General features: G+C 41.6%; 1 protein-coding gene across 1 annotated transcript in view; it reads right to left on the minus strand.

Annotated features, from left to right (window-relative positions):
* Positions 1-27113, minus strand: part of LOC144603556 (ataxin-7-like protein 1) — a 162437-nt gene that overhangs the window by 110446 nt on the left and 24878 nt on the right. The window contains 1 exon segment of the mRNA XM_078416932.1: positions 26438-26542. Coding sequence (XP_078273058.1) covers positions 26438-26542 — 105 coding nt within the window.

Here is a 27113-nt window from a genome sequence, read left to right on the forward strand (position 1 = left end):
AATGCTGGAGTAACTCAGCGGGTCAGGCAGCATCTCTGGAGAGAAGGAATGGGTGACGTTTCGGGTCGAGACCCTTCTTCAGTCTGAAGAAGGGTCTCGACCCGAAACGACACCCATTCCTTCTCTCCCGAGATGCTGCCTGACCTGCTGAGTTACTCCAGCATTTTGTGATACCTTCGATTTGTACCAGCATCTGCAATTATTTTCCTACACAACTTGATGAAGTCAGGAGAGGTGGTTACCTGATCCTGATGCCTCTTCCAAACAAAGATAGACACAAAAAGCTGGAGTAACACAGCGGGTGAGGCAGCATCTCTGGAGAAAAGGAATGTGATGATTCGGGTCAAGACCCTTCTTCAGTCTGCCACCGTCTGCAGACAGCCAGCATTTGCAGTTCCTTCCTACACATTTTATCTGGTCCTTCCAAACCTCAGGCTGATTGAATTTGCTGAAGGAATGGTCATTTACCCAAAAACCTAGCACCATTTCTCTGTCCACAAATGCAGCCTGATCTGCTGAGTATTTCAGCATTCTTTGTTTTCATTTCAGCTTTCCAGCATCTGCATTATTGTGTTTTAGGAATAATAAGGTATTCATATCATATATCATATATATACAGCCGGAAACAGGCCTTTTCGGCCCTCCAAGTCCGTGCCGCCCAGTGATCCCCGTACACTAACACTATCCTACACCCACTAGGGACAATTTTTACATTTACCCAGCCAATTAACCTACATACCTGTACGTCTTTGGAGTGTGGGAGGAAACCGAAGATCTCGGAGAAAACCCACGCAGGTCACGGGGAGAACGTACAAACTCCTTACAGTGCAGCACCCGTAGTCAGGATCGAACCTGAGTCTCCGGCGCTGCATTCGCTGTAAAGCAGCAACTCTACCGCTGCGCTACCGTGCCGGCTGAGTTTTAAGAACTTAATTTCTCAAATACACCCTGTAGTTTGGGCAGCTATTTACACACATTATCAGCCTGGAACTTTAACACTTAATCAAAAGAGACAGGGCACACAACGAGAGAAGTGAGCTTGGGCTGACGCAGGGTAGGTGATGATTCCACGGTTTCCATTCCCACAGCCGGTTTAAAAAAGGGACGGTTTAAAAAAAAACTTACAGGCTTTATAAAGGAGTTCAGACCGCAGGTCAGTCTTGCAACTGAACCCAAATTGATTTTAACTAAGTGGAGCAACTAGCCAAACTAATGTATTGGATTACATTACAGCATTGCAAAGCCACAATTATGCAGATGAAACATTAGAACGAAGTTCAAATGCAGTACTATTTGAGCTGATATAATATCAGAGCCTGAGTAAGGGGGAAATTCAACACATACATACAAAGGCAGAAAAAGGTTAAATACACTATGAGTTGTTTTGTTATGATCGTCTTATATAGTTAATTATTACTACTCTTTCTTACCAGCATGGGTGGTGTAACAAGAAACTTTAATAGGTTACAAATAAAAAAAATCTGTGTTCTCCTCAACGAACTGTAGTCAGGATTGTAGAACTACACCCAAGGAACTGTGACTGACGGGTTCAATAGAGTAAAGGTGTCCTCTCTGTTATCATTTTATAGATGAAGCAAAATAAATCTTTTAATTGCCTTTCAATAAAAAACCTTTTAACACTATTACCACATTAATATCCACAAAATACTTCTCAAGTTGCAGTTAGGGAAGTCATGCACACCCTGGCTGTTCCCTTCTGGGTTTTTTTGTGATGCAATTTTCCCACATATTCTTACAGAAACACATTCTGTAGTATGTAGAATAAGTGAGGATAGGGTGGAGGGATGGTAAGGGTGGGGGGGGGGGGGGGGTTCCAAGCATAGAAAGTACACATAATGTGTGAAATTGGACTACAGACCTATGTGCCTATCAATGTCACCGCCCAAAAAAATGTCATATCAAAGTGCTAGACCAAACCAAATAAACGTGAGGAAGAGTGCCTCAGTATTTTTGAAAAGGAAGATACTTTTCTCTCACTTTGAACTAAGTATCTGATTTCATTTGTAGCCTCGTTGTTGATTTGTAAAAGAGTGAATTCTGCCCGTCTGCCTGCCCATGTTGAACCATTTCAACATGGTTCCCTGGCAGCTCCCCACTTGTGGAATTCCTCAGGTCAATCACAAAATCACGATACTTATGATACTTGCTGCCGTTTAATTTATTGCGTCCGTGCCAGTGACAAAGTTAGCCAACCTAATCCCACCTTCCAGCGCTATGTGTATTGTCCAACAGCTCACATCATTTCAAATACTCTTCCAGATTCATGTGGTGTTTAAATGTGACACGGGTCTCTGCCTCTGCAAGCCTGTCAGGGGATGAGTACAATGCCTCTATCACAGTTGGAGTGGAGTAAATATCTCCATTCTAATCCCTCCACCTTGTCCTCCAGTGTACGGTCACATGCTTAAGAAAAATACATCTTTCCTATCTGCTCTGTCTGGTCCTCCATAGTATGATACACGTTAGGTCATAAGTAATAGGAGCAGAATTAGGCCATTCGGCCCATCAAGTCTACTCCTCCATTCAATCATGGCTGATCTATATCTCCCTCCTAACTCTATTCTCCTGCATTCTCCCCATAACCCCCGACACCCATACTAATCAAATACATCGACCTCAGCCTCTTTTGTTGAAAAAAACCCATTATTTTGTTAGAGCTATCATCATGGCTTCTAGTTATTAGCCTTCTAGTCCAGGCAACATCGCCTGCAGCCACTCCAGCTGCACTTTCTCAAGTTTAATTCAGTGTCTTCTGCTTCTGCTCATGTAGAAGGCAACTTGAGGCAACCCACTCCAGTTGTGAGGTCTCGCTTAAAGTTCTAGCGCAACATTCCTTCTTAGATTCAGTGCATTGGCTAATAAAGAAAAGTGTGCCATATGCCAAGTTAATCACCTTATTAATGTGTCCTTCTAACATCAAGGACCTGTGGATGCATACTCCAAGAACTGATGTTCTTCCATATTACCCAGTACCCTACCATTTACTGTGACTTTAGATTACATTTTTCATTTTCTGTCCAATTGTTTTGACCATCTGTACCTTCCTGTGATCCAAAACTCTCTTCCTTGCTTTTACCTGCATGGTCAGTTTTCTATCGTCAGCAAACTTAGGTGGCACAGCGGTAGAGTTGCTGCCTTACAGCACCAGAGACCCGGGTTCGAACCTGACTACGGGTGCTGCCTGCACGGACTTTGTACGTTCTACCCGTGACCGCGTGGGTTGTTCCCGGGTGCTCCAGTTTCCTCCCACACTCCAAAGACGTACAGGTTTGGAGGTTAATTGGCCTAGTTTAAAAATTGTAAATTGTCCCTAGTGCACGGGATAGTGCTAGTGTATGGGGTGATCGCTGGTCGGCGCAGACTCAGTGGGCCGAGGGGTCTGTTTCCGCTGTATCTCTAAACTAAACCTATTCCAAACTAAACTTGTTTACCTTGCCCATTACTTTCAGGTCCAACTCATTAACATACATGCCAAAGCAATAACATATATTACAAACTTTCAAAAATACTGAATATTTTTAAAAACGGAATATACCCAGGAGAGAATCCAAGGGACAAGTTTATTTCAGAAACATTAGGAATAAAAGTATGCCATTTCATCTCCTCAAGTTTACTCTGCCATTCAATTAGTTCATGACAGATTTATACCTCAACTCTATTACTTTGCCTTTGCTCCATAACCCTTAATGACCTGGGTTAACAAAAACTTATCAATCTCGGTCTTGAAAGCTCTTGTTGTTCCAACACCCAATTGCTTGTAGAAAAGAGATTTCAAAACTTCCTCCAGCTTTCATGTGGAAAAGGACTACAAGTACTAAAAGTTGAACAGGCAGTCAACTTGATTAAGCCAAAAATAACTTATCGTAAGAAAGACTTCATGTTCAATTCATGCTTAAACATATCCTTTAATAAAACCTCTGGAATAAATTGTCACTGCCACACGTAGCTTTCATCATTTTAGTTTGATGACAACATGAATAATAGATTTTTCTAGGTACAAAAAGGAGGTTGTGATTCTAAGTTATCCCATTATGTTAGGCGTGTGACGTTTTTTCAATGCCAAAATCAAATTATAAGTGTTTTGGGACTTTCCTCATACCAATGATTAACACCATGAGGAGATGGAATTCCCAATAAAACTGAAAATTGATGCTGCATTGCTCACAGTAGATCTATAATCATCTTACAACAAACACAATTACATTGTAGAAAGCTGTCTGTTTATACCGAGACAAAGAAAAACCTTGCTAAATGTTCCAAGTTTGTTTCAAACAGGCCTTCCGGACGGACCATTGCTGGATAATATGTGGCATACTCACACGGAAACGAGTATTTGTTTCAAGTTTGCAAACTCTGGGAACCTAGTGCAATTTACTGATTAATTTGTTCGACCTAGTACCAGTACAGACAAGAATAAAATGTGAAATGGAGGTTTCTACCGGTCTTCCTTAAGATACCAGAAATGCATTTGCTCCAGGCCTTGGTAACAAAAATAGCATCAACCAGCAGATGCAGACAAAGCAGCAACCTGAGTGAAATTCATACCTGATGAAAACGTCCGACCTTTTCAGGCGGCAACAAATGGAAGTGTAGATTATAGGAAACACTTCGTGGGCAGAGTTAAACAGAAACAGCATTTCTGCCCTCCAGGTCAGCGGATGGTGCAGTATATTAGGTCAAGCATTTTCTGCACATTTAGAACTATCTTGGCGCGTTAATAATCTGAAAGCACAGCACCATCTGCAGGGCTGGAGCAAGGAAGCAGAAATAAATCTCAATGTTGCAACTTCAACAATTTTTAAAAGGGCAATGCTACTCAGCCCAAACACTAAGAAAAAGAACCGTGTTCAGTTGCCACTGAAAGGCTTCTACACCAAACACGCAGGCTTCACTACAAATGGACTTCTGAACAGCTTGTTTATTTAGTTAACTTTATATATACAAAATAACTTAATATTTGTTCACTTTTTCCAGTTTCTGTATGTAGGTACATTGTTACAATGCGGTTCAAAGTTATTTACTTACTTCATTACCACATATTTCCACTCATTCTCCTTCATGCCAAACATACACTTAAGTTATGTCTCAACTGATACCATTTGTTCACCATATTATTGAATACATTAAGGCTTCTTCACCACAAGAGTGTTGGACACAAGAGTGTTAATCAAAACTACATGAAGTATCTGTTTAATATAATAGGGCCTGGTCACCAAGATGGGCATCAGACTGAGAAAAAACATAATAAACTGAAACATTCGATCCTTTATAATCAACACAAATATTTATGTTAACAGTGGAGTTTATTACTTTCAGGTTATACATACTTGAAGACCAATTCAAACAGTTACTGAAGGATGATACAAAAAGCTGGAGCAACTCAGCGGGTCAAGCTGCATTTTCTCCAGAGATGCTGCCTGACCCGCTGAGTTAATCCAGCTTTTTGTGTCTATCTTGGGTGTAAACCAGCATGTGCAGTCCCCTCCTACACAATTACTGAAAGATATTTCGCACAAATCCCATATTTTTTCTCCCTCATGCAGCCAACGACAACACCTCAACTGCATTTAACCAACTCAAGAGAGAGCTAGATAGAGCTCTTAAGGATAGCGGAGTCAGGGGGTATGGGGAGAAGGCAGGAACGGGATACTGATTGAGAATGATTAGTCATGATCACATTGAATGGTGGTGCTGGCTCGAAGGCCCGAATGGCCTACTCCTGCACCTATTGTCTACTGTCTATTGAGCTCAACAGCAGTTTGCATTTACAACAACAAGGCTTTGTCTCACAGAACAAATGGGCAAAATCAGTGTCACAATCCACCAAATACATCATCCTGGGACGCGGAAACTGCCACACAATACACCTGTGTTCAGTTCCAAGCTTCATGCGGGCAAGGGCATGAATATTTTGCATTGGCGCAGCAGAGATTTTAACCAGCATGATTCTAAGGGGCAAGGCCTTCCGTAACGTGAAGAGACTAGAAAATATGACTAGAAAATTATCCCAGGAATGAAATAAACAAGGAAGAGCTGATGAGGCGCTTAAAATCGTGAAGAATTTGAATAGAAAAAATGGGAAAGGAGTTTCCAGTGGCGAACCAGAAGACATAGATTTAATGTGTAAGAAGGAACTGCAGATGCTGATTTAGACCGAAGATAGACACAAAAAGCTGAAGTAACTCAGTGGGACAGGCAGCATCGCTGGAGAGAAGGAATGGGTGACATTTCGGGTTAAGACCCTTCTTCAGGCATAGATTTAAGGTAGTTAGCTAAAGATTCAAAACCAAGATTTGGACAAACCTATTTATGCAATGAGTACACTGCTTTGAAAGGGTAGTGGACACTGGAAAAGCAAACTGGATATAGACTTGAATGAGAAATATGGTATGACTGGTTTATATAATAACAAATTCAATTCTACAATTTCTCTCATAGTTTAAGTTTGTGGTCATAACCCTAAATTAAAATTTATAACAATATTCCTATTCCAGCAAAGCAACATGGAGCTCGGAATCCCATTTTGGACTTTTAATGGCGTTAAGACAACACAGTGCTGCTCAAAGTTACTTACTTTCTTCATTACTATATATTCTGTTGAAAGAACCCATTCCTTCTCTTCTGAGATGCCGCCTGACCCGCTGAGATACTCCAGCATTTTGTGTCACAAAATGCTGGAGTAACTCAGCGGGTCAGGCAGCATCTCAGGAGAGAAGGAATGTGTGACGTTTCAATAGACAATAGACAATAGGTGCAGGAGGAGGCCATTCAGCCCTTCGAGCCAGCACCGCCACTCAATGTGATCATGGCTGATCATTCTCAATCAGTACCCCGTTCCTGTCTTCTCCCCATACCCCCCTGACTCCGCTATCCTTAAGAGCTCTATCTAGCTCTCTCTTGAATGCAAGGGTCTCGACCCGAAACGTCACCCATTCCTTATCTCCTGAGATGCTGCCTGACCCGCTGAGATACTCCAGCATTTTGTGATACCTTTGATTTGTACCAGCATCTGCAGTTATTTTCCTACACCAGCATTTTGTCTCTACCTTCTGTCGAAAGAAGATCGATATCTTCCATTGCAAGGTTCACAGAACAGCGCTGTTGCATTTCAGCATGATGCGTGCTACTGATGCATTGCAAGTTCCCGCAGCTGCTGGCAGTTACCGAAGCAGGTGCAAGATTTAAAGTCAGTTCTTAAAGGGACACAAGACACAATACAGCAACATTCCTCCAGTTTTAGGGGAGTGTTGCCAATGAATGGATGTTGTAATGATGAAAGGGGGTAAAGAGTGCTCCCTGGCTGTCGAGGAGAACTAGATGGACGAGTGAAGAACAATAATAAAAGGTCAAAAAAGTCTAAAGTGCCCTGACCCAAAACGTCACCTATCCATGTTCTCCTGCCTGACCCGCTGAGTTACTCCACCACTTTGAGTCCATTTGGTAATAAAAGGTAATCGACCTGACACATTAACTCTCTCCACAGATGCTACCAGAGGTGCTAAGCACTTCCAACCTTGTATCTATTGTTTTAGATTGCCAGCATCTGCAGGTTTTCGTCTCTAGATTACTAGTGCTCGCAGGAGTGCTACAGATATTCCAGGCAGGTGACTTCCATGGATGACTCTGTAAGATCATGAGTGTATGAATACCTGCACTTTGGAGAAGCCAAGTATGTGAGAGCACTCTACCAGTTCCTGTGGATTGAAGAGAAAGTCGATTATCTTCTTCCTGTGAGAGCGAGTGTCCTCTCTAATGCAACCTGAGATGTGGCAGAGATCAGTAGCAGCAGTAAGTTCCCGCAGCTTCCAAGATGGCGCTCAACCCAGGCGACCATTTTTGGGTGCTGGCCAAAGAAGATCTACAATCAGATATTACAATCGCTCCACTTTTAAATCTCTGCTCCTACAGCTGTACACAGCTGCGAATGGCTCGATTGTAATCATGCATTGTCTTTCCGCTGGCTGGTTAGCATGCCGAAAAAGCTTTTTACCTTACCTCAGTACACGTGACAATAAACAAAACAAAACTGGAAAGAACGAAAGGCTTGGAAGCCGACAGTGCCCACAAACCTGATCTCCTTGGGCAAGGCAGAGAAAGCACGTTTGCAGTTATGGGAGGTCAGAAATATGAATAAATGAAAGAAACTTTTGAGTATTGACCCTTAATGTTGCATGGTTCCAGGGAAAACAGGGTTAGTAAATAAAGCCTGGCTGTACTGTGATTAAATAAGAACTGTTTTCCTTTACATCAACCAAGTTTAAATCTCACTGCAGTTATACTTTGCTTATTGCGCGGCTGTTGACATTGTATGGGGGAGTTTTTCCATCAGAAAAAGGTGCCAAGTCAAAGAAAGCTTCACTGGAAATTTATAGTTGTAATTCCCACTGAGCAAATTCTACTCCATGCTAACCTCTCTGTTCAACTGTTTTTTTTTGCAGCTGCATGAAAGGATATCTGGGCCCAGAATATAACAGCAGCCCCAAGGTTTCTCTCACCATTGGTGATGTCATGGGGTTTCTGTCCTCACCATCAAACCACTTGCATCAAAGCACAATTTCTTTTGAATAGTTCGCTGCTCTACCCTGAGGTTCCACAAGATCCAGGAGTGACAGACTCGCTTGTGCTGGATTTTCCTTTGAGTCTTGCACAAACAACAAGCAAACAATGTGCAGGAAGGAACTGCAGAGGCTGGTTTAAACCAAAGGTAGACTCAAAAAACTAGAGTAACTCAGGAGCACAGGCAGCATCTCTGGAGAGAAGGAATGGGTAACATTTCGGGTCAAGACCCTTCTTATGCACACGCTGCAGGAACGGGGGACTTGGTACCTGGTCTACAACCAGCAGCCTGACCGAAGTCCAGCTGGAATCTTAATACATTTAAGAAAGAAAGGGAGTAAAATTCTCAATAAATTTTACAACAGTGGCACAATTTTTGTTTTTCTTACCAGGAGCTCCATCTGCAGGAGTTACAACATACTGCAAGTTTCATTCAACCCAATAATAACTCAAGAAACTAACCAAAGTTGGGGAAAAGAAAATTTAGATTAAGACAAAAAGCATACTGTGCAATGATATGTATCATTGCATTTTGCATATCATGGCATATATATCATGGTATTTTGGCTATAATTTAATTCTCCCTTTTTAGGATTCCTTGTGCAGACAGAAACAAATGATAGACACAAAGTGCTGGAGTAACTCAGCGGGTTAGGCAGCATCTCTCCCTGCAGAGTATGAAGATGGGTCCCGACCTGAAACGTCATCTACCTTTTTTCTCCAGAGATGCTCCTGACCTGCTGAGTTACCCCAGCACTTTGTGTCTATCTTTCATATAAACCAGCATATGCAGTCCTTTGTATCTACATCTAGAAAAAATGATAAATGTGAATAATTGAAAAGCAACAATTGTTGACAATCTAAAATAGAAGCAGAAGATTTTGGACGTGCACAGCAGATAGGGAGTATCTGAACAGTAAAAATTGTAGAGTTAACATTTCAGGTCAACATTAACTCAAATTCTCTCTCCAGAGATTTGATTATGAACTGGGTCAGGACAAGGAGAGTGCCTGGCCATAAATGAAGTTTATTGGTATTTATTCCAAAGTAGATGAATCAGCAATTGGAGAGGAAGGAAGGTCGTATGATTTCTGTGGGTGATAATAATAATATAGATGATTTTTAGATTGTTAGTTAAGGGTTTAAGTTACGACATTTATGCTGGTTGGGATACGCAGACAGCAAGAAGTTTAGTTTAGCTTAGTTTAGAGATGCAGCATGGAAACAGGCCCTCCGGCCCACCAAGTCCACATCGACCATCAATCACCTGTTCACACGAGTTCTATGTTATCCCACTTTCAAATCCACTCCCTACTCACAAGGGGCAATTTACAGAGGCTGATTAACCTACAAACCCACACATCATTGGGATTTGGGAAGAAACCACGCCAGAACGTGCAAACTCCACACAGTCAGTGCCACAGGTCAGGTTCAAACCAAGTCTCAGGAGCTGTGAGGCACCAGCTCTGCCAGCTGCGCCACTGTACAACTAGTTTGCATGCAATGAGAAATCTTTGGCAACTAGAACAAAGTAAAGAAGGGAGGGAGGAAAAAAATGGAATAAACCCGATTGATCTGTGAAAGAGCTGCTGCATGCTTAACAGGCCAAATGTCCTTCTCCTGCACTGAACCATTATATAATCAATGAAAGCAAAGTTTCACACTGAACCACTTTATCAATTACAGGGTAGAGACACAGCTTCTTTTAGAATAGAATGCACAGTAATGTTTCAGAAATATCTGAAACAATTTAATCCCACACTTTATTAAAACGTTTTATGTTTTTGTGTTACTTTCAATTTCTGTGTCCATGTGCCAAAAGGAATTGGTTATGAATACTTGTAACACTATAATTACTCTTTCTCGTGAATGATGATACCTCAACTGGGATGGAAGATAATTACAGGAGGACAATTACTGTGAACATGAAATCAAGAATGCAGAATGGGGAAAACTGCCAGAAAATACAGATTTTAAAAAATAATAAAAATAGATTGCACAAATAATTCCATGTAATTAATGGCATTAGATTTTAGATGTTAAAGCTCAAACATCCCTAAAATTTAGTAAGTGATCGCAACTTCCAAGGGTGGCACAATCTGGAAGAAACCCACTTGTGCCGAAGCAATAGGCAATGGTTAGTAAGACGATACGAGAGTCCACCTGACTAAACTGCAGTTCCCACCAATGGAAACCCAAATAATAAAGGTGTAGAGGATGTAAGTATTCATGTGCCATTCCATAACATAGAGACACACTATTTTTTCTGTTAATGCTCTGCCCAAGACCTCATCATATTTCATAAACAATTAATAGCATTCATTTTGAGAGGACTAGAATATAAAAGCAAGGATGTAATGCTGAGACTTTATAAGGCATTGGTCAGACCACATCTGGAATACTGTGAGCAGTTTTGGGCACCATTTCTGAGGAAGAATGTGCTGGCGTTGGAGAGGGTCCAGAGGAGATTTGCAAACATGATCCCGGGGATCATTGGGTTGAGGTAAGGGGAGCATTTGACGGCTCTGGGCCTGTAATCACTGGAGTTTAGAAGGACGAGTGAGGTCTCATTGAAACCTACCGAACAATGAGAGGCCTCGATAGAGTGGTGCAAAGAGGATATTTCCACTAAGGGCACATCCTCAGAATAAAAGGATGTACCTTTAGACAGGAGATGAGGAGGAATTTCTTTAGCCAGACGGTGGTGAATCTGTAGAATTAATTACCACAGACGGCTGTGGAGGCCAAGATATTGGGTATTTGTAAAGCGGTGATTGATAGGTTCTTGGAATCGTGGCAAGCTGCAGCCCATCCCAGCAGCATGCCTGGCCTGCCCGCCATGGAACCCAAGATGCGCCGTGCAGCAGCAGAAAGCTTCCAGGATGCTCCGCGGAGCTGAGCGGGTGGGCCGTCGAGAGCGAGGAGGGATCCCGCGTCACCAAGAACATCCTGGCGGGAGGGTCACCATGAAAGTAGAGGGACCCGAACTGCCAAGAGCGAGGATGGCCGCTGCATTCAACCCGGCGGCAAGCCGGCAAGAGCGTAGAGGGACCCGACGGGGGGGCGGCGCAGGCCTGGTTTGCCACTGTTCAATTAACTTTCTATAACTTTTTCGGCTCCAGAAAAGTGGACCTAGGTACACGTAATTTCACTGGACCTAGGTACACGTAACAATAACGTATCATTGAATCAAATCATTGATTAGTAAGGGCATCAATGGTCACGGGGAGAAGGCAGGAGAATGGGTTGAGAGGGAATGGGTTAGATCAGCCATGATCAAATGGTGGATGACATTTAATGGGTCGAATGGCCTAATTCTGCTCCAATGTCTTATGATCCATTACGAACAAGACTTCACCTAAAAGCAAAATGCTGGAGGAACTCAGTGTGTCAGGTGGCATCCGTTGAGGGAAATGGATGGATGACATTTCAGATCGGGGCTTTCTTCAAAGAGAGCAGTTTGTGTGTTTGCTCAAGATTCCAGCATCTGCCGTCTCTTGTGCCTTGAACAAGGCTTTGTGAAGGGAACAAAAAAACAGCGCCTTCTGTGCGCACACGCATAGCAAAATCTTCATCTCTTTTATAAAGACGACAAAAATAAAAGTCTCAATCAAATGAAACAAACCTTTCTTGGAAAAAGCAATGGCAAATTCAAGATTATCTTTTACAATTCAGATACCATTAATTTTTCAATCTAAAACTAACCCTACTTAACGGTTCACTGGTGGCTAATACATTCTAAATCACACATTCAAATCATTTAAAATATAATTTAAACTGCTCATTAACAACACAATTCAAATCCAATCAGGACTTGAGGGCCGATTTAGAAGCATTTACCACAAAACTTGCATTAAATATGAGATAGTGATTGAAGCCAGTTTGGACGATGCTAATGGTTCATGAAACACATTGATCAAGTCGACATATTACACAATTGAACTGGGTTCTAAAACAGCTCAGAGGAAGGATATAATCACACTAAAGATTTACGAGGATATAGGCCATTCCTCGCTGCTTCTACTCTAGGGCTGTAAAGAGCATCCTGTCCGGCAACATTACAGTCTGGTTTGGGAACAGCTCTGCCCAGGACAGGATGAGAGTAGTGCGTTCGGCAGAACGCACCATGGGAACTACACTCGCCCCCCTGCAGGACCTATACATCAGGAGGTGCAGATCCAGAGCAAGCAAGATCATGAGGGACCCCTGCCACCCCAGTAACGGACTGTTCCAGATGCTACGGTCAGGCAAGCGCCTCCGCTGTCACGCTGTGAAAACGGAGAGGATGAGACGGAGTTTCTTCCCACAGGCCATCAGGACTGTCAACTTTTATAACTCCAGGGACTAAATTTTGTCTACACTATATTAACTTTATTTATATGCTGTAACTGTAATTCTTTTTTGTGCACAATCCGCAGGCATTGCAACTTTCATTTAACTGCACATCGTGTATGTGCATGTGACAAATAAACTTGACTTGACTTGACTTGATCAAAATGAATGGAATCACTGAACCCGTGAGGACGATCTCTTACTGGGGAATTGCAGGAAGTTGTTGCTCTCCCCGTGGACTCCACTTTCAGTCCAAAACTAGAGTGAAGTTGAAAAATTGCTGATGGGTGTTTCTTAGATCTGTTGCGCATTTAGTATTTGTGCACACTTATTACTCAGGCAACCCAAGTCTCGTGATGCTTCTGTGCAAAAATGCTTGCATTTTTCCACAATAATTTAAGCCTTTGATTCTTTGTAAATATCCTGTGCCTTTAAAACCACAAACCACAACAACATAACACTGAAACCCTAACCCACCCATTCAGCTTTTCCCAGAGGAAGAAGAAAAGCCAACTTGAACAAATAAATTCTGGTACAATTTAGAAGTTGATTTTCTGGGTAAACAATAAATTCCAAGCTTGAGGACGTACTTTCCACCAACCGTCACCTGATCCAGTAGCTGATTTATACACCACATTAACTTGTGTCTTTAAGCACCACAAAGAGAATTGGAAATTTCAACCATTGCACACCATCTGGAAGATTATAGGGTTTTAGTACTTTCCTTCCATAGTAGCTACACAATTCTATAAATTCAGCACTTTAGAACCTGTCCAAAGTATTTTGACCAATTGAGAAAATGCAATTTTTATATTCTTCTTCGTAAGTTTAAAGTGGATTATGCCATTTTGCCTGTTTTAAAGCCTTTGAATCAGGACTAACTATAGTTGTAAGAGCGCCTATAATGGAGTAAGTATGGAAACTGATCCATTCTGCTTTGAATTATTTTATGTAGGCAGTACTGGGAATGACCAGTCCCCATATAATATAAAGTTGTTTTGTTTTGTTATTTCATTTAATTTTTAAACATGGTTGTGTGAAGATTCTATAATATCGTAAGCTTGGCAGTGTATGAAGAAGCATTTTGGTTCACCCAGAATTTGTTTGTTGCTGGACCATTATGTCCAAACAAATATCTTCCCAACATTTTTTATTTCAAATATGTGAGAACTATAAGAAACAAAAAAAAACAAAAAAAAGCATTTGAGCTTCCTGTAATAATCTCCTCACAACAAACTCTCCATCCTTCATGAAACTAGAATAACATTTTCTAAGCATTTAGTTTTAAGAAAAGCAACCATTACAAGCAAAACAAGCATAGGGCAGCACAGCGGCATAGCAGTAGAGCTATTGGCCTACAGCGCCATAGATCCAGATTCAGTCCTCGGTGCTTGTCTGTACCGAGTTTGTACGTTGTCCCCATGAACTGCATGAGTTTTCTCCGGCATCTCCGGTTTCCTCCCACACTCCACAGACATACAGGTTTGTAGGTTAATTGGCTTGGTTTAATTGTAAATTGTCCCTTGTGTGTAGGATAGTGTTAGTGTGCGGGGATCGCTGGTCGGTGCGGACCTGGTGGGCCAAAGGGCTTGTTTCCGTGTTGTATTTCTAAACTAAACTTTTTTTTAAATGCGTTTGAGTTTCCTGCTGCAATAATCTCCTCACAATAGACTCTCTATCCTTCCTGAAACTAGAATCACACTTTCTAAACATTTAGTTTCAGGAGAAACAAGCAAAACTATCCATTGAAATTTCCACAAAATTGTACTTAATTGTAATTGGAGTTTATCAAGGCAAAAGGATGCAAACGTTCTGACTAAAGAGGAACAAACAGTTGCCTCGAAATTCCATTGCACCCAGAAGGGTGTGTTGGAGTGATGGTAATGCTGTGGAACGATAACTGGTTTGGACACTGTGTCGCTGCATCACATTTTACTTCAGAGCAAGGCCCAAGGTCTTGGTGGTCGCTAACATTGCACATGTTTGAAAATGTATCAACCGCTTTTCCTCTCCCGAGGGTATTCGAGCCAGAGTTGAGGATATGGCAGTGCGAGGTGTTTAATACTTATTCATCAATGGCATGGGCCAGACTTTCAGATTTTATAAATGGCTCAATGGTGTGGGTGTGGAAGGAGGGGAGAGAGAGGGGATCTTATAGAAACATATAAAATTCTTAAGGGATTGGACAGGCTAGATGAAGGAAAAATGTTCCCCATGTTGGGGGAGTCCAGAACCAGGGGTCACAGTTTAAGAAGAAGGGGTAGGCCATTTACGACTGAGATGAGGAAAAACCTTTTCACCAGGAAAGTTGTGAATCTGTGGAATTCTCTGCCACAGAAGGCAGTGGAGGCCAATTCACTGGATGTTTTCAAGAGTTAGATTTAGCTCTCAGGGCTAATGGAGTCAAGGGATATGGGGAGAAAGCAGGAACGCGGTACTGATTTTGGATATCAGCCATGATCATATTGAATGACGGTGTTGGCTCGTCGGGCTGATTGGCCTACTCCTGCACCTATTTTCCATGTTTCTATGTTTGTATGAGAGGCAGCTATACTGCTTCAACAGTGACATGAAATAAAATGTATTTTCTCCAGATTCTGATGAGAATGTCTGAAATATTAAACAAGACTATCTTTACAAATGCTGATTTATGATGTAAGATAGCCCAATCTGGTAACAGTTCTTTTCTAGTGATTTTGTCACACCAAAGACGTACAGGCATGTAGGTTAATTGGTTGGGTGAATGTGAAAATTGTCCCTAGTGGGTGTAGGATAGATAGTTAATGTACGGGGATCACTGGGCCGCACGGACTTGGAGGGCCGAAAAGGCCTGTTTCCGGCTGTAGATATATGATATGATGATATGATATGATATGATCTATAACCTGCAGTCACCCAATAACAAAACCATTCCCCCCCATCTCCAACTGTAGCTAATAAATCTGTATCTCTCGCCTAAATTAAATGAAAATCTTCCAAGCAGTGCAATTTTTCTTTCTAAACACCTCTCAGATCATTTACTCCTGCAAGTTACCTGCAGCAATGGGCAAGATTAATCTGTAATTTGCAGATTTTTCTTGGACAATTCTGGTGATTTGCAGTCCTATTACTGTTTATCAACCACATTTTCAAGATTTATTTCAAGTTTAGCATGTTGCAGAAAGAATATTAAAGAACTCAAAAAAATTCCAATAAGGAACAGATTCAATAAATTCTGTATCAATGCTGGAACTACTTCCATTTAATAAGATCAATCGCATGTAAGTGCAACAATTATGAATATCTACCACTGGTTTGTACCATCTTAAAATAAATCTACAACCTCCATGTTTCTTAAATTAAGCCAGGTTTGCCCTTGATAACGATACAACACTTTGACATGATGTAAATCAAACACAACCATTAAACAAGCACAGTATCGGATAAATTCTGTGCAGAGAAAAAAAATATTTCCGAACTTAATTCAGTTTAGAGATTGTGTGGAAATAGGCCCTTTGGCCCATCGAGTCTGCGCCAACCAATGATAACCGCGTACCCTAGTTCCATTCGACACACCAGGGACAATTTGCAGAAGCCAATTAACTTACAAACCCGCACATCTTTGGGATGTGGGAGGATACCTGAGCATCCGGGGGAAACCCACACAGTCACAGGGAGAACATGCATACTCCATACAGACAGCACCCGAGGTCAGGATTAAACTCGAGATCCTGGCACTGTGAGACAGCACCTCTACTAAATAAACATTAATTTTTATTTGAAAGGAAATGTATACGCATAATTAACAAGATGTGGCGTCTTCTTAACTGTCTGAAAGAGAAACATTTCTACAGCACTCAATTTGGATTGTTCCCAAAATCCAATAAAAATACAAAATAAATCAGAGCCAAATAAACACTCTATTCCCAAATTAGACTAACAAGGTTTCTGGATTCCTGAAATTTGTTAATCATTTGTTAAAGCTGTACTAATCTAACATGACATGATTTTCCCCATGATCCTGCAGTAATTTAGCTTTAATGTTTTTGACAATACCTACCTATCTATCTCTATCTCTATCTCTATCTCCATCTCCATCTCTCTATCTCTCTATCTATCTATTTAACAACGAAAATTCCTCTAGAAGTTACTGATGCATGCATTGTTACTTTATTAAACCTTTGTAAGGCAAAATGACCAGAGATTTTGTGCAATATGCTTTTCATGTTTGCAGGTGCATTGATGAATCCCAAATAAACATTTGATAAAGGGAGAACAAAATATATCAGCCACGAATTGTCTATGTTGCGGTGGTATTTATTTTGTTTGAGTTTGTTAAATATTTATACTCCGCCAAAAGCAGCAAGTCAGACCTGCTCTGTTGGAGATGGATGGGAAGTATGGGTGGATCTTTGTGAAGAATGAGCAAACAACATTTACATTGTTTGGAACCAAATGCTTTCATTGAAACAATGCACAATTGTGAGCAATTTTTGAGCACCATATCTGAGGAAGGATGTACTGGCTCTGGAGAGGGTCCAGAGGAAGTTGACAAGAATGATCCCAAGAATGAGTGGGTTAACATATGATGAGGGTTTGACGGCACTGGGCCTGTACTCGCTGGTTTAGACGGATGAGGGGGGACCTCATTGAAACTGACCGAATAGTGAAAGGCCTGGGTATAGTGGATGTGTACTGGATGTTTCCACTAGTAGTAGAATCTAGTCATAGCCTCAGTAATAAAGGACATTCCTTGAAGAAGGAGATGAGGAGAAATTTCTTTAGTCAAAGGGTGGTGAATCTGTGGAATTTGTTGCCACAAAAGGCTGTGGAGGCCAAATCAGTGGATATTTTTAAGGCAGAAATAGATAGACAGATTCTTGATTAGTACCGATGTCAGAGGTTATGGGGAGAAGGCAGGAGAATGGGGTTAGGAGGGAGAGATAGATCAGCCATGATTGAATGGCAGAGTAGACGATGGGCCGAATGGCCTAATTCTGCTCATATCACTTATGACCTTATGACACATACACTATTTATATGTTCTGTAATCCTTTACGCTGGATGAACTATACATTTATTTTCTAAATCATGGCAAACAGCACTGACAGTGGGCCGAGGGGAGATCCAATAGAGGTGTGCAAAAGTATGGGCAACATAGTCAAGTCAAGTCAAGTCAAGTCAATTTTATTTGTATAGCACATTTAAAAACAACCCACGTTGACCAAAGTGCTGTACATTTGATTAGGTTCCAATAGAAAAAAAAAATGAAAACATACAGTAGTACGCAAACAGTTCACAGCGCCTCCTCAATGAGCCTCAAACGCTAGGGAGTAGAAATATGTTTTGAGCCTGGACTTAAAGGAGTCGATGGAGGGGGCAGTTCTGATCGGGAGAGGGATGCTGTTCCACAGTCTAGGAGCTGCAACCGCAAAAGCGCGGTCACCCCTGAGTTTAAGCCTAGACCGCGGGATAGTGAATAGCCCCAAGTCGGCCGATCTGAGGGACCTGGAGTTAGAGAGGGGGGTTAGAAGATTTTTGATGTAGGGGGGGAGTGTCCATTTAGGGCTTTATACGTGAATAGGAGGAGCTTGAAGTTGATTCTGTACCGTACAGGGAGCCAGTGGAGAGAGGCCAGAATCGGGGTGATGTGGTCCCTTTTACGGGTACCCGTCAGGAGTCTCGCTGCGGCATTTTGGACCAGTTGCAGGCGGGACAGGGAAGATTGGCTGATCCCAGTGTATAGGGAGTTGCAGTAGTCTAGGCGGGAGGAAATGAAAGCGTGAATGATTTTTTCTGTGTCGTCGAATTTGAGGAAAGGTTTGATTTTAGCTATGGTTCGAAGTTGGAAGAAGCTGGCTTTTACCACAGCGTTGACTTGCTTATCAAATTTTAATGCAGAGTCAAATATCATGCCGAGGTTTTTGACATGCGGTTTGACTAGGCAGGATAGGCTTCCAAGACTGCCTGTTATCAATTTGATGGAGTCGGGGGGGCCGAATAGGATGACCTCAGACTTGCTCTCATTTAATTGGAGGAAGTTCTGTGCCATCCAACATAGATAGGGTAAATAGCAAGGAAACACTGTGGAAGAGGTATCTAAGATGGTCTTGCAAGGATGTGGAGGGCCGAAGGGCCTGTTGCTGTGACATGCGATGCTATGATTCTACTTGAAAAGCAATTCATACTATGAAACACCAAATTAATCTGATCTGATGAAATGATCCACAGGACTGTGTGTTATATTCTGCATATTATTTGATAATGGATACTTGTTCATGTTAGTCCTTTGCCTATAATGAAACACAGTAACAAAAAAAAGGTTATGATCATTGTACTGATACTTTGATTCGTCATAAAGCTATCTCTTGGCAAAGGGATCTTATATACTACTTTTTAGAACGAAAGCTGATTGAAGCGAGTAAGAATTAAGTAAAAACACAAAACACAAAATGCTGGACTCTGGATCTAAAGAGGGGTCCTGACCCAAAACATCACGTATCCATTCCTTCCACGGATGCTGCCTGACCTGCTGAGTTCCTCCAGCACTGTTATTTTGCACATGATTCCAGCATCTGCAGTTGCTTCTCTCCAATCAAATATATGTGTTTTTGTTTTACATTATGGATTGATAGAAAGATACAGCATGGAAACAAGCCCTTCGGCCCATTGGGTCCACGCTGATCATCTTCCAACATTGGAGGGAATCTCATGCCTGGAGATTCCCATCAGTCTCAATTCCCCCAGCTATTTCCCTGCTACATTATTATACGCGTGCCCATTAACTCCCAACCTCCCATCCCGATTTTCCTGACACCCATCATTGCTAAAGGTAATTTCCAGTAATCAACTAACCCGCCAGTTAGCACTTTTCTTTGGGAAGAAACTAAAGCATGGCGGGGGAAGGGGACATGGGAACATGCAATCGCAGGGAGAACATGCAAACTCCACACAGATGGCAGCCAAAGTCAGGATCGAACCCTGGTTTGCTGGAGCTGCACTATCTGCTGTCCCGCAACCTTGCAGGTTATCATCTATTCAAAAATATTTTTCAAAAATAATTTTTTCTGCTGAAATGTAAGAATCAACGTCAAATTCTGGAATGCAAAATGAAACCCAAATACAAGGAAACCAGATACATTGCAACTTTCACGGCAAAACATATGAAACAGTGGCACGCAGAAGTTTCGTACAATCTCGTGAAATGATCTGGTGATCAGTTACTTGATTTTACAAATCCAACTCTGAAAGATTTTATGTGGCTTAAATAACATGCTGAAAACTATGATTAAATTCCATCATCTTTTTCCATCATCATGCTTATTTTAAATTGTAAGTAAATTCCATTCATCTGTACTTATTCACTACGTACGGAAATAAATAAATAAATTCGGTAATAAATGCTTCATAAATTATCTAGAGAGAATTCAAGCTGGAACTACAAAGTCTTTCATTAAACTAATTTTCCCAACGATTAAAATTAATGAATAATATGGTTAATTTAAATAATGAATTAGTTTCAGCAATAATATCTCGAATGGAAACTTCAAACAAAAATCAACAGAATCAAATGCTACATTTCCAAACAGAAAAGCAAAACCTGCTGCAAACAGTCTAAGTTCTTGTTCATAATTTAGGTATCCTGCAAGACCCTTGCTGCTTTGGAAGCAATATTTAAGATTGGCCTTACTGACCAGTGGCACAGAGGTAGAGTTGCTGCCTTACAGCACCAGAGATCTGGGTTTGATCCTGACTACGGGTGCTGTGTGCACAAATTTTGTACGTTCTCCCCGTGGCCACGTGAGTTTTCTCCGGGTGCTCCGGTTTCCTCCCACAATCCAAAGACGTACAGGTGTGTAGGTTAATTGGCTTCGGTAAAAATTGTAAATTGTCCCTAGTGTGTACGATAGTGCTAGTGTACGGGGATTTCTGGTCGGCGCGGACTCGATCTCCAAACTAAACTAGAACTAAACTAAACTATAAACCTCACCTTTCAAATTTAATTTATGTTATGTTTAAGTTGAGTTTATTGTCATTGTATGTGTGATTCAGGTGCAATAAAAATCTTCTTGTAGCAGCATTGCAGGCACAGAGTCAGACAATCACACAAGAACAAATTTAACATAAATTACACAAAAAAATTCTAAACAAATAAACAACCAAGCAAAAAACAAGACATTAATTAAAAAACATAATTAGAGGGTGGGAATAAGCAAGTCCCTAGTAGTGCAAGAAGTCGAATTAGAGTTGTGAAGGTTGTTGAGGTAGGATTAGTGTTGTTCAGGTTGTTGTGGTAGGATTAGGGTTATGCAGGTTCGTCCAAGAATCTGACAATTGTAGGAAAGTAGCTGCTCTTGAACCTGATGGTAGGCGATTTCAGTAACTGCTGTTCAATGATAGCAGTGAGAAGAAGACATGGCCCTGATAGTGGGGATCCTTGATAATAGATGCCACCTTCTCGAGGCAGTGTCTCATGTAGATGCTTTTGATGGAGGGGAGGGCTAAGCCTGTGATGGACCAGGCTGAGTCCACCAATCTCTGCAGTCTGTTGCATTCCTGTGCTTTGAATTGAATACTTTATTGTTAAATGTGACAAGTCACAGTAAAATTCTTTGCTTGCATACCAAAGGTATGCAAATAGTCACCCCTAAAGGGCACTTACAAAGTACTCCCTGAGCCAGGTCCCTCTTTGTTGCTCCCCCCTCCCCCCCCCCCCCCACCCCAGGTCCTCCATTGTTCATCGTCCTTCCCCCTCCCTCACGGCGGTCCGGGTCCTCTATTGTCCTTCCCCCTCCCTCACGGCCGTTCCCCCACTCCGAGTCCTCCTTTGTTCCTTCCCCCGGCAGCAGCGTCCTCACTTCCACATGCCCGACCTCGTCCAACCGTTGGTGCCATCAATGACCGCCGCAACGACCTCTCCGGTGCCTCCCCAGGTCCCAGCCACGGGCTCCGCAGACCCAGGCGTCGTCGACTGACGAGGCTCCACCACTGGCCCGTGAGGCTCCGTCCAGCGAGGTTCCGGCCTCGACTTCTCAGCAGCACCTCTGGAAGGTGTCTGCGGCAGGGCACCTCCAAAACTCTTTAGAATAGCCATGCCAGATAATGATGCGACCAGGGTACTCTCTACAGTAAATATGGTCAAATTTATTAGAATATTTGGAGATACACTGAATCTCTTTAAACTCCTAAGAAACTAGAACTGCTCACATCTTTACGATTACATCACCTCTGCAGCACAGTAGCGCAGAGGAAAGAGATATGGGTTTTTTTCCGGGTGCTCTGGTTTTCTCCCACACTCCAAAGACGTGCTAGTTTGTCGGTCAATTGGCTTCTGTAAATTGTCCTGCGTGCGTAGGACAGTACGGAGTGATCGCTAGTTGTCGCAGACTCGGTGGGCCGAAGAGCCCGTTTCCACGCTGTATCTCTAAAGTCTAAAATCTAAATCTACGTGCTGCGCCCAGGACAGGTATTAACACCCAAGAATTTCAAACTGCTACCTTTCTCCGCTACTGACCCACTGATGAAAACCGGCACATGGTTTGCTTTCTGGACAACATTTAGATACTGGGCCTCGCTAACGCTGAGGAGAGGTTGTTGTTGTGGCACCACTCAAACAAGCTGTTCTATCTGTATCCCTGTATTCCACTCATTACATCCGGTGATTCAGCCAAGCAAAGCGGTGTCGTCGTGCTGGAGCTGTGCTTTCTCACAAGGTCATGGGTGTGCGGAGAACATAGTACAGAGCTAAGCGCACAACCTTGAGGTGCACCTGAGAAAATGGTCAGTGAGGAGGAGATGTTATCAATCCACACTGATTAAGATCTGCAGATGACGAAGTCAAGGATCCAGTTTGCAAAAAGGACAGTTGTTGGAGCATGGTGATGAGCTTGGTGGGGATGGTAGTGCTGTCTGCCGAGCTGTGGTCGATGAATAGCAACCTGACGGATGTGTTCCTATTATCCAGATAGTTCAGACCAGAGTGGAAAACCAGTGAGGTTGCATCTGCTCTTGACCCATTGTCCCTATTCCTCCTTCACCAGCTGAGCTGCATCATTTCCATATGGTTTTCTGCATCTTCCGTTTCTTTGCAATTTCCCATTACCCAAAATAATTTGTCTAGTCAGGTACACACACTAACTTTTGCCAATCTGTTTCTTTTTATGTATCTGCAGTTCTAACCATCTGCTTTTATTTTTACTGCTGAATTATTATATACCTTCCTTTTCCTTAACATTTTCATGTTCCTTCCTTTGATTAAATCTGAACCTTCCCAATCTTCAATCTCACTTTTTTTGACAAGGCTACAAGCCTTTTTCTTTGATCTAATAATACTACTCTCTTCTGAAGAAGGATCCTGACCCGAAACGGGAGGAAGGGCGTGTTTCCACCCTGTATCTCTCTGAACTCTCTGTAAACAAGGGCAGGGAGGTTATGTTAAAAGTGTGTAAAAGATTATATACTGAACAAGCACTGCCTACTGTTCTGGCCACTATATTACAGGAAAGACTGCACTGGGTGCAGAGGAGATTTGCAAAATGTCGTCATGACTGTAAAATTATAACGGAGGAAGGAATGGATAAGCTGGGTTTGTTTTCTTTAGAACAGAATATACTTCAGAGAGACTTAACCAAGAGATCAAGGTAGAGTAAATAGGAAATAGCGATCTCTCTCAGCTGAAGGGTCAAAACACAAAGGAGCACAGATGTAAAATAATTGAATGTGGGATTAGCGGGGAAATGAGGAAAGTTTTATCTAACTATGGTGGTGGTTTGAAATTCACTGAGGAGTTAAAAATCCCTCATCACATTTAAAAAGTATTGAACAGTTCTGACCTGAAAGTCTGTGGACCTAGCGCTAGAAGGCGTGATTAACTTTTCCCAACTGGCTTAGGCAGCTTTCTTGTACGTTGGTAGATTTTCAATGATTTCATGATTCAATAAGTACTAAACAAGTGATTTGAGAATACAGAAAGTAGGGAGAGAAATAACACCCTGGATTTTACAGCTGGATTGATGATAAATCTACCTTTCCTGCCATTACACTACAAAGCCAACCTCCCTTCCATTGACTCCATCTACACTTCACATTGCCTTCTCAAGGCCACCAGCATAGTCGAGGACGAGTCTCAACCCGAACACCCCATCTTTCCCTTCTCCCATCAGGCAAAAGGTACAGAAGGGTGAAAATGCATACCATACCTCTAGATTCAGGAACAGTTTCTTCCCAGCTGATATCAAGCAACTGAACCACCTTATCACCTACTAGAGAGCTGTCCTGATCCACCATCTATTTCATTGGAGACCCTCGGACTACCTTTAGTCAGACTGTACTGTGTACTAAACGTTATTCCCTTTATCCTGTATCTGTCCATTGCTGTCGGCTTGATTGTAATCATGTATAGTATTTCCGATAACTGGATAGCATGCAACAAAAAAGGTTCTCACTGTACCTCGGTACATGTGACACTACACTAAACTAAAGGAGCATAGGGAACAGTCTGGTGAGCTTAAAGGGAGTGCAAGGAAAAGGTTTCCAGAGATTTTAAAAGGAACACGTAAAAGCATCAAACAGCGAGACAGATACTGAACCCTCCTTCTATGCATTAAGAATTCTATACCACATCCTTTGCAAGATATATCATAACATTTACCTACCGAACTGCATGTTAGGCAAATATGACTATTTGATCAGTCTAAATTTTCTATCTTTTGAATGAACTTCAAAGTAGAGATTAAATACATCCTCAGCGATCCAAACTGATGTGATCCAAATAAAGTACAGTGAACAGACAATCCATATTTTATTCAATTGATTGCTTGTTAAATGACAGTTAGTGGATAAAAAAACATTTGTATGCTATGTGCAAAGATCTCAATTTACTTAAGCAGCAAGGAGCCTCATTTTATGCATTACACATTAACGTTCTCATATAGAAGACCCAAACAGCTACCATTTTCTAACAAAAAGTAATGACTTGCTCGATTTTGAACAAACAGATATGTCTCACTTACACAACTTCAGGGGAGATAAGGAAATAAAAAAATAGCCCAAACTAGAATATAAAAGTAAGAATGTAACGCTGAGGCTTTCTATGGCATTGGTCAGGCCACATTTGGAATACCGTGAGCAGCTTTGGGTCCCATATCTGGGGAAGGATGTGTTGGCGTTGGACAGGGTCCAGAGGAGGCTTACAAGAATGATCCTGGGAATGACTGGGTTAACGTACGAGGAGCATTTGATGGCTCTGGTCCTGTACTTACTGGCGTTTAGCAGGATGAGGGGGGAATCTCCTTAAAACCTACCGTGAAATGAAAGGCCCAGATAGAGTGGATGTGGAGAGGTTGTTTCCTGTAGCAGGAGAGCCCAGTACCGCAGGGCACCGCCTCAGAATAAAAGGACATGCCTTCGAATGGAAATGAGGAGGAATTTCTGTAGCCAGAGGGTAGTAAATCTGTGGAATTCATTGCAACTGATGACACTGGAGGCCTTGTCATTGGGTATTATTAAAGAGGCGATTGATAGGTTCTTGATTAGGAAGGGTTCCAAAGGTTACAGGGAGAAGGCAGAGAATGAGATTGCGAGGGAAAATGGCGGAATAGACTTGATGGGTGCTCCTATGTCTCATGGTCTAATGAATTTCGGTTGGGGAAGTTTTGGGAAATAAGTGAGAATGGTCCCCATCCTTGAAGATTAATTATTTATCATTCTCCAGTACACAAAGAAGGAATATGCATTTGTTCCATGATCTAAAAAAATTTCAATTTTACATATTATACTGAGGAACATTACTTAATTTTCCTATTGGGCTAAGAGCCACAAATGCCTGGTTGAAAAGTGAGACATCTAGCGGCCAAAGCAATTAACCCAATAAACAGTTGGTCAAGGTGCCAAACACAAACACAGGATCAGATTAATTGTTCAGTCATAAACCATCAAATGCACTAAACATCCCACCAGAACAAACAAGAGCTCAATAACATAAAGGAACAAATCAGCCTGAAAATATGCTGCAAATCTCGTCATGTCTATTTACTCACCTATTATTTTTTTTAAACAGTCTAAATGCATTTATTTATTCAAAGCACGAGCTACACATGAAGACACTTTAAAATCGATCAGGCTCCCAGGAAAAAATGTCGAAAATGTTCAAATCAGGTAAACATCATTCATTTATTCATTGTTTATAACTACACTACACTTGTCAATAGGTTATCAATGGGTAATGTTTTATTTCACATTTATAGTAAGCCTAAATGAAAATAGAAATGACTAATTATTCTTTTTGGGCAAATAAAAAGATGATATCATTCAATTTCCTTCGCAACAAAACTTCAATAATTTGGTTTGACAGGGACCAAAGATAGATTTTTTAAATTATTTTCCTTCAGTTCACAGTTGCAATATGAGCAAGAAAGTGGGAAAGATATCAGTTCAAATAGACCAAAAACTCAACTCAGCTCATCACACATAGTGCCTTGATTATGCTGTGAACTTCTGGCAAGATGCACCTCTGCAAAGATCATTTGCATTGAACTATTCTGTAGCTTACCGCAGTGCCCATTGAAAGCTTGTGGCTTGACTACCTGGTTGCAGTGACTGCACACAACTAGGTAAAATTCATCATGAGCTGGACAGTGGCCAAACAAGTGCATATCTGTAACAGAAAGAATCTGTGTCATTGTGCTGCAGAGCTGTACATTCCAACAATACTGAGCATGCACAGTGGAAGACACATTCAAATGGCCTTCTGATCCAAAACGTTTTGCAGAACTTTCAGTGTCTAATATGTACAATGGTAACCAAATATATCTAGTGGAACCACATTCGACAGATCAAAAGTCAATAGAGAATGGTCAGAAGGTAATAGGCCCCAAAACATAGTAAACAATGACCTAGCATTTACCAGAGGTGAAACAAAGCTATTCTCACAAGCAGTAGAAGCTTTGATATTGTTGGCATCCCATAACACTCGTCTCTTATCTATCAGATTTTTCTTTCTATCATTGCAGATAACTTTTGGTTCATTACAATTATTAGAATCGGAATGCTCTTTTGTCCAGGACCATACATCCTTCCATTTCAGATAATGTGACAGGAGGCAAATGGGAGTATTTTAGATGGGCATCTTGGACGGCATGGACAAGTCAGGCCAAAGGGTCTGTTTCCATGCTGTATGACCATCCCATGTGCCGAAAGAGATATTACGACAAGCAAAGATAATTATA

The sequence above is a fragment of the Rhinoraja longicauda genome, chromosome 20 (genome assembly GCF_053455715.1).
Source record: "Rhinoraja longicauda isolate Sanriku21f chromosome 20, sRhiLon1.1, whole genome shotgun sequence".
NCBI lineage: Eukaryota > Metazoa > Chordata > Chondrichthyes > Rajiformes > Arhynchobatidae > Rhinoraja > Rhinoraja longicauda.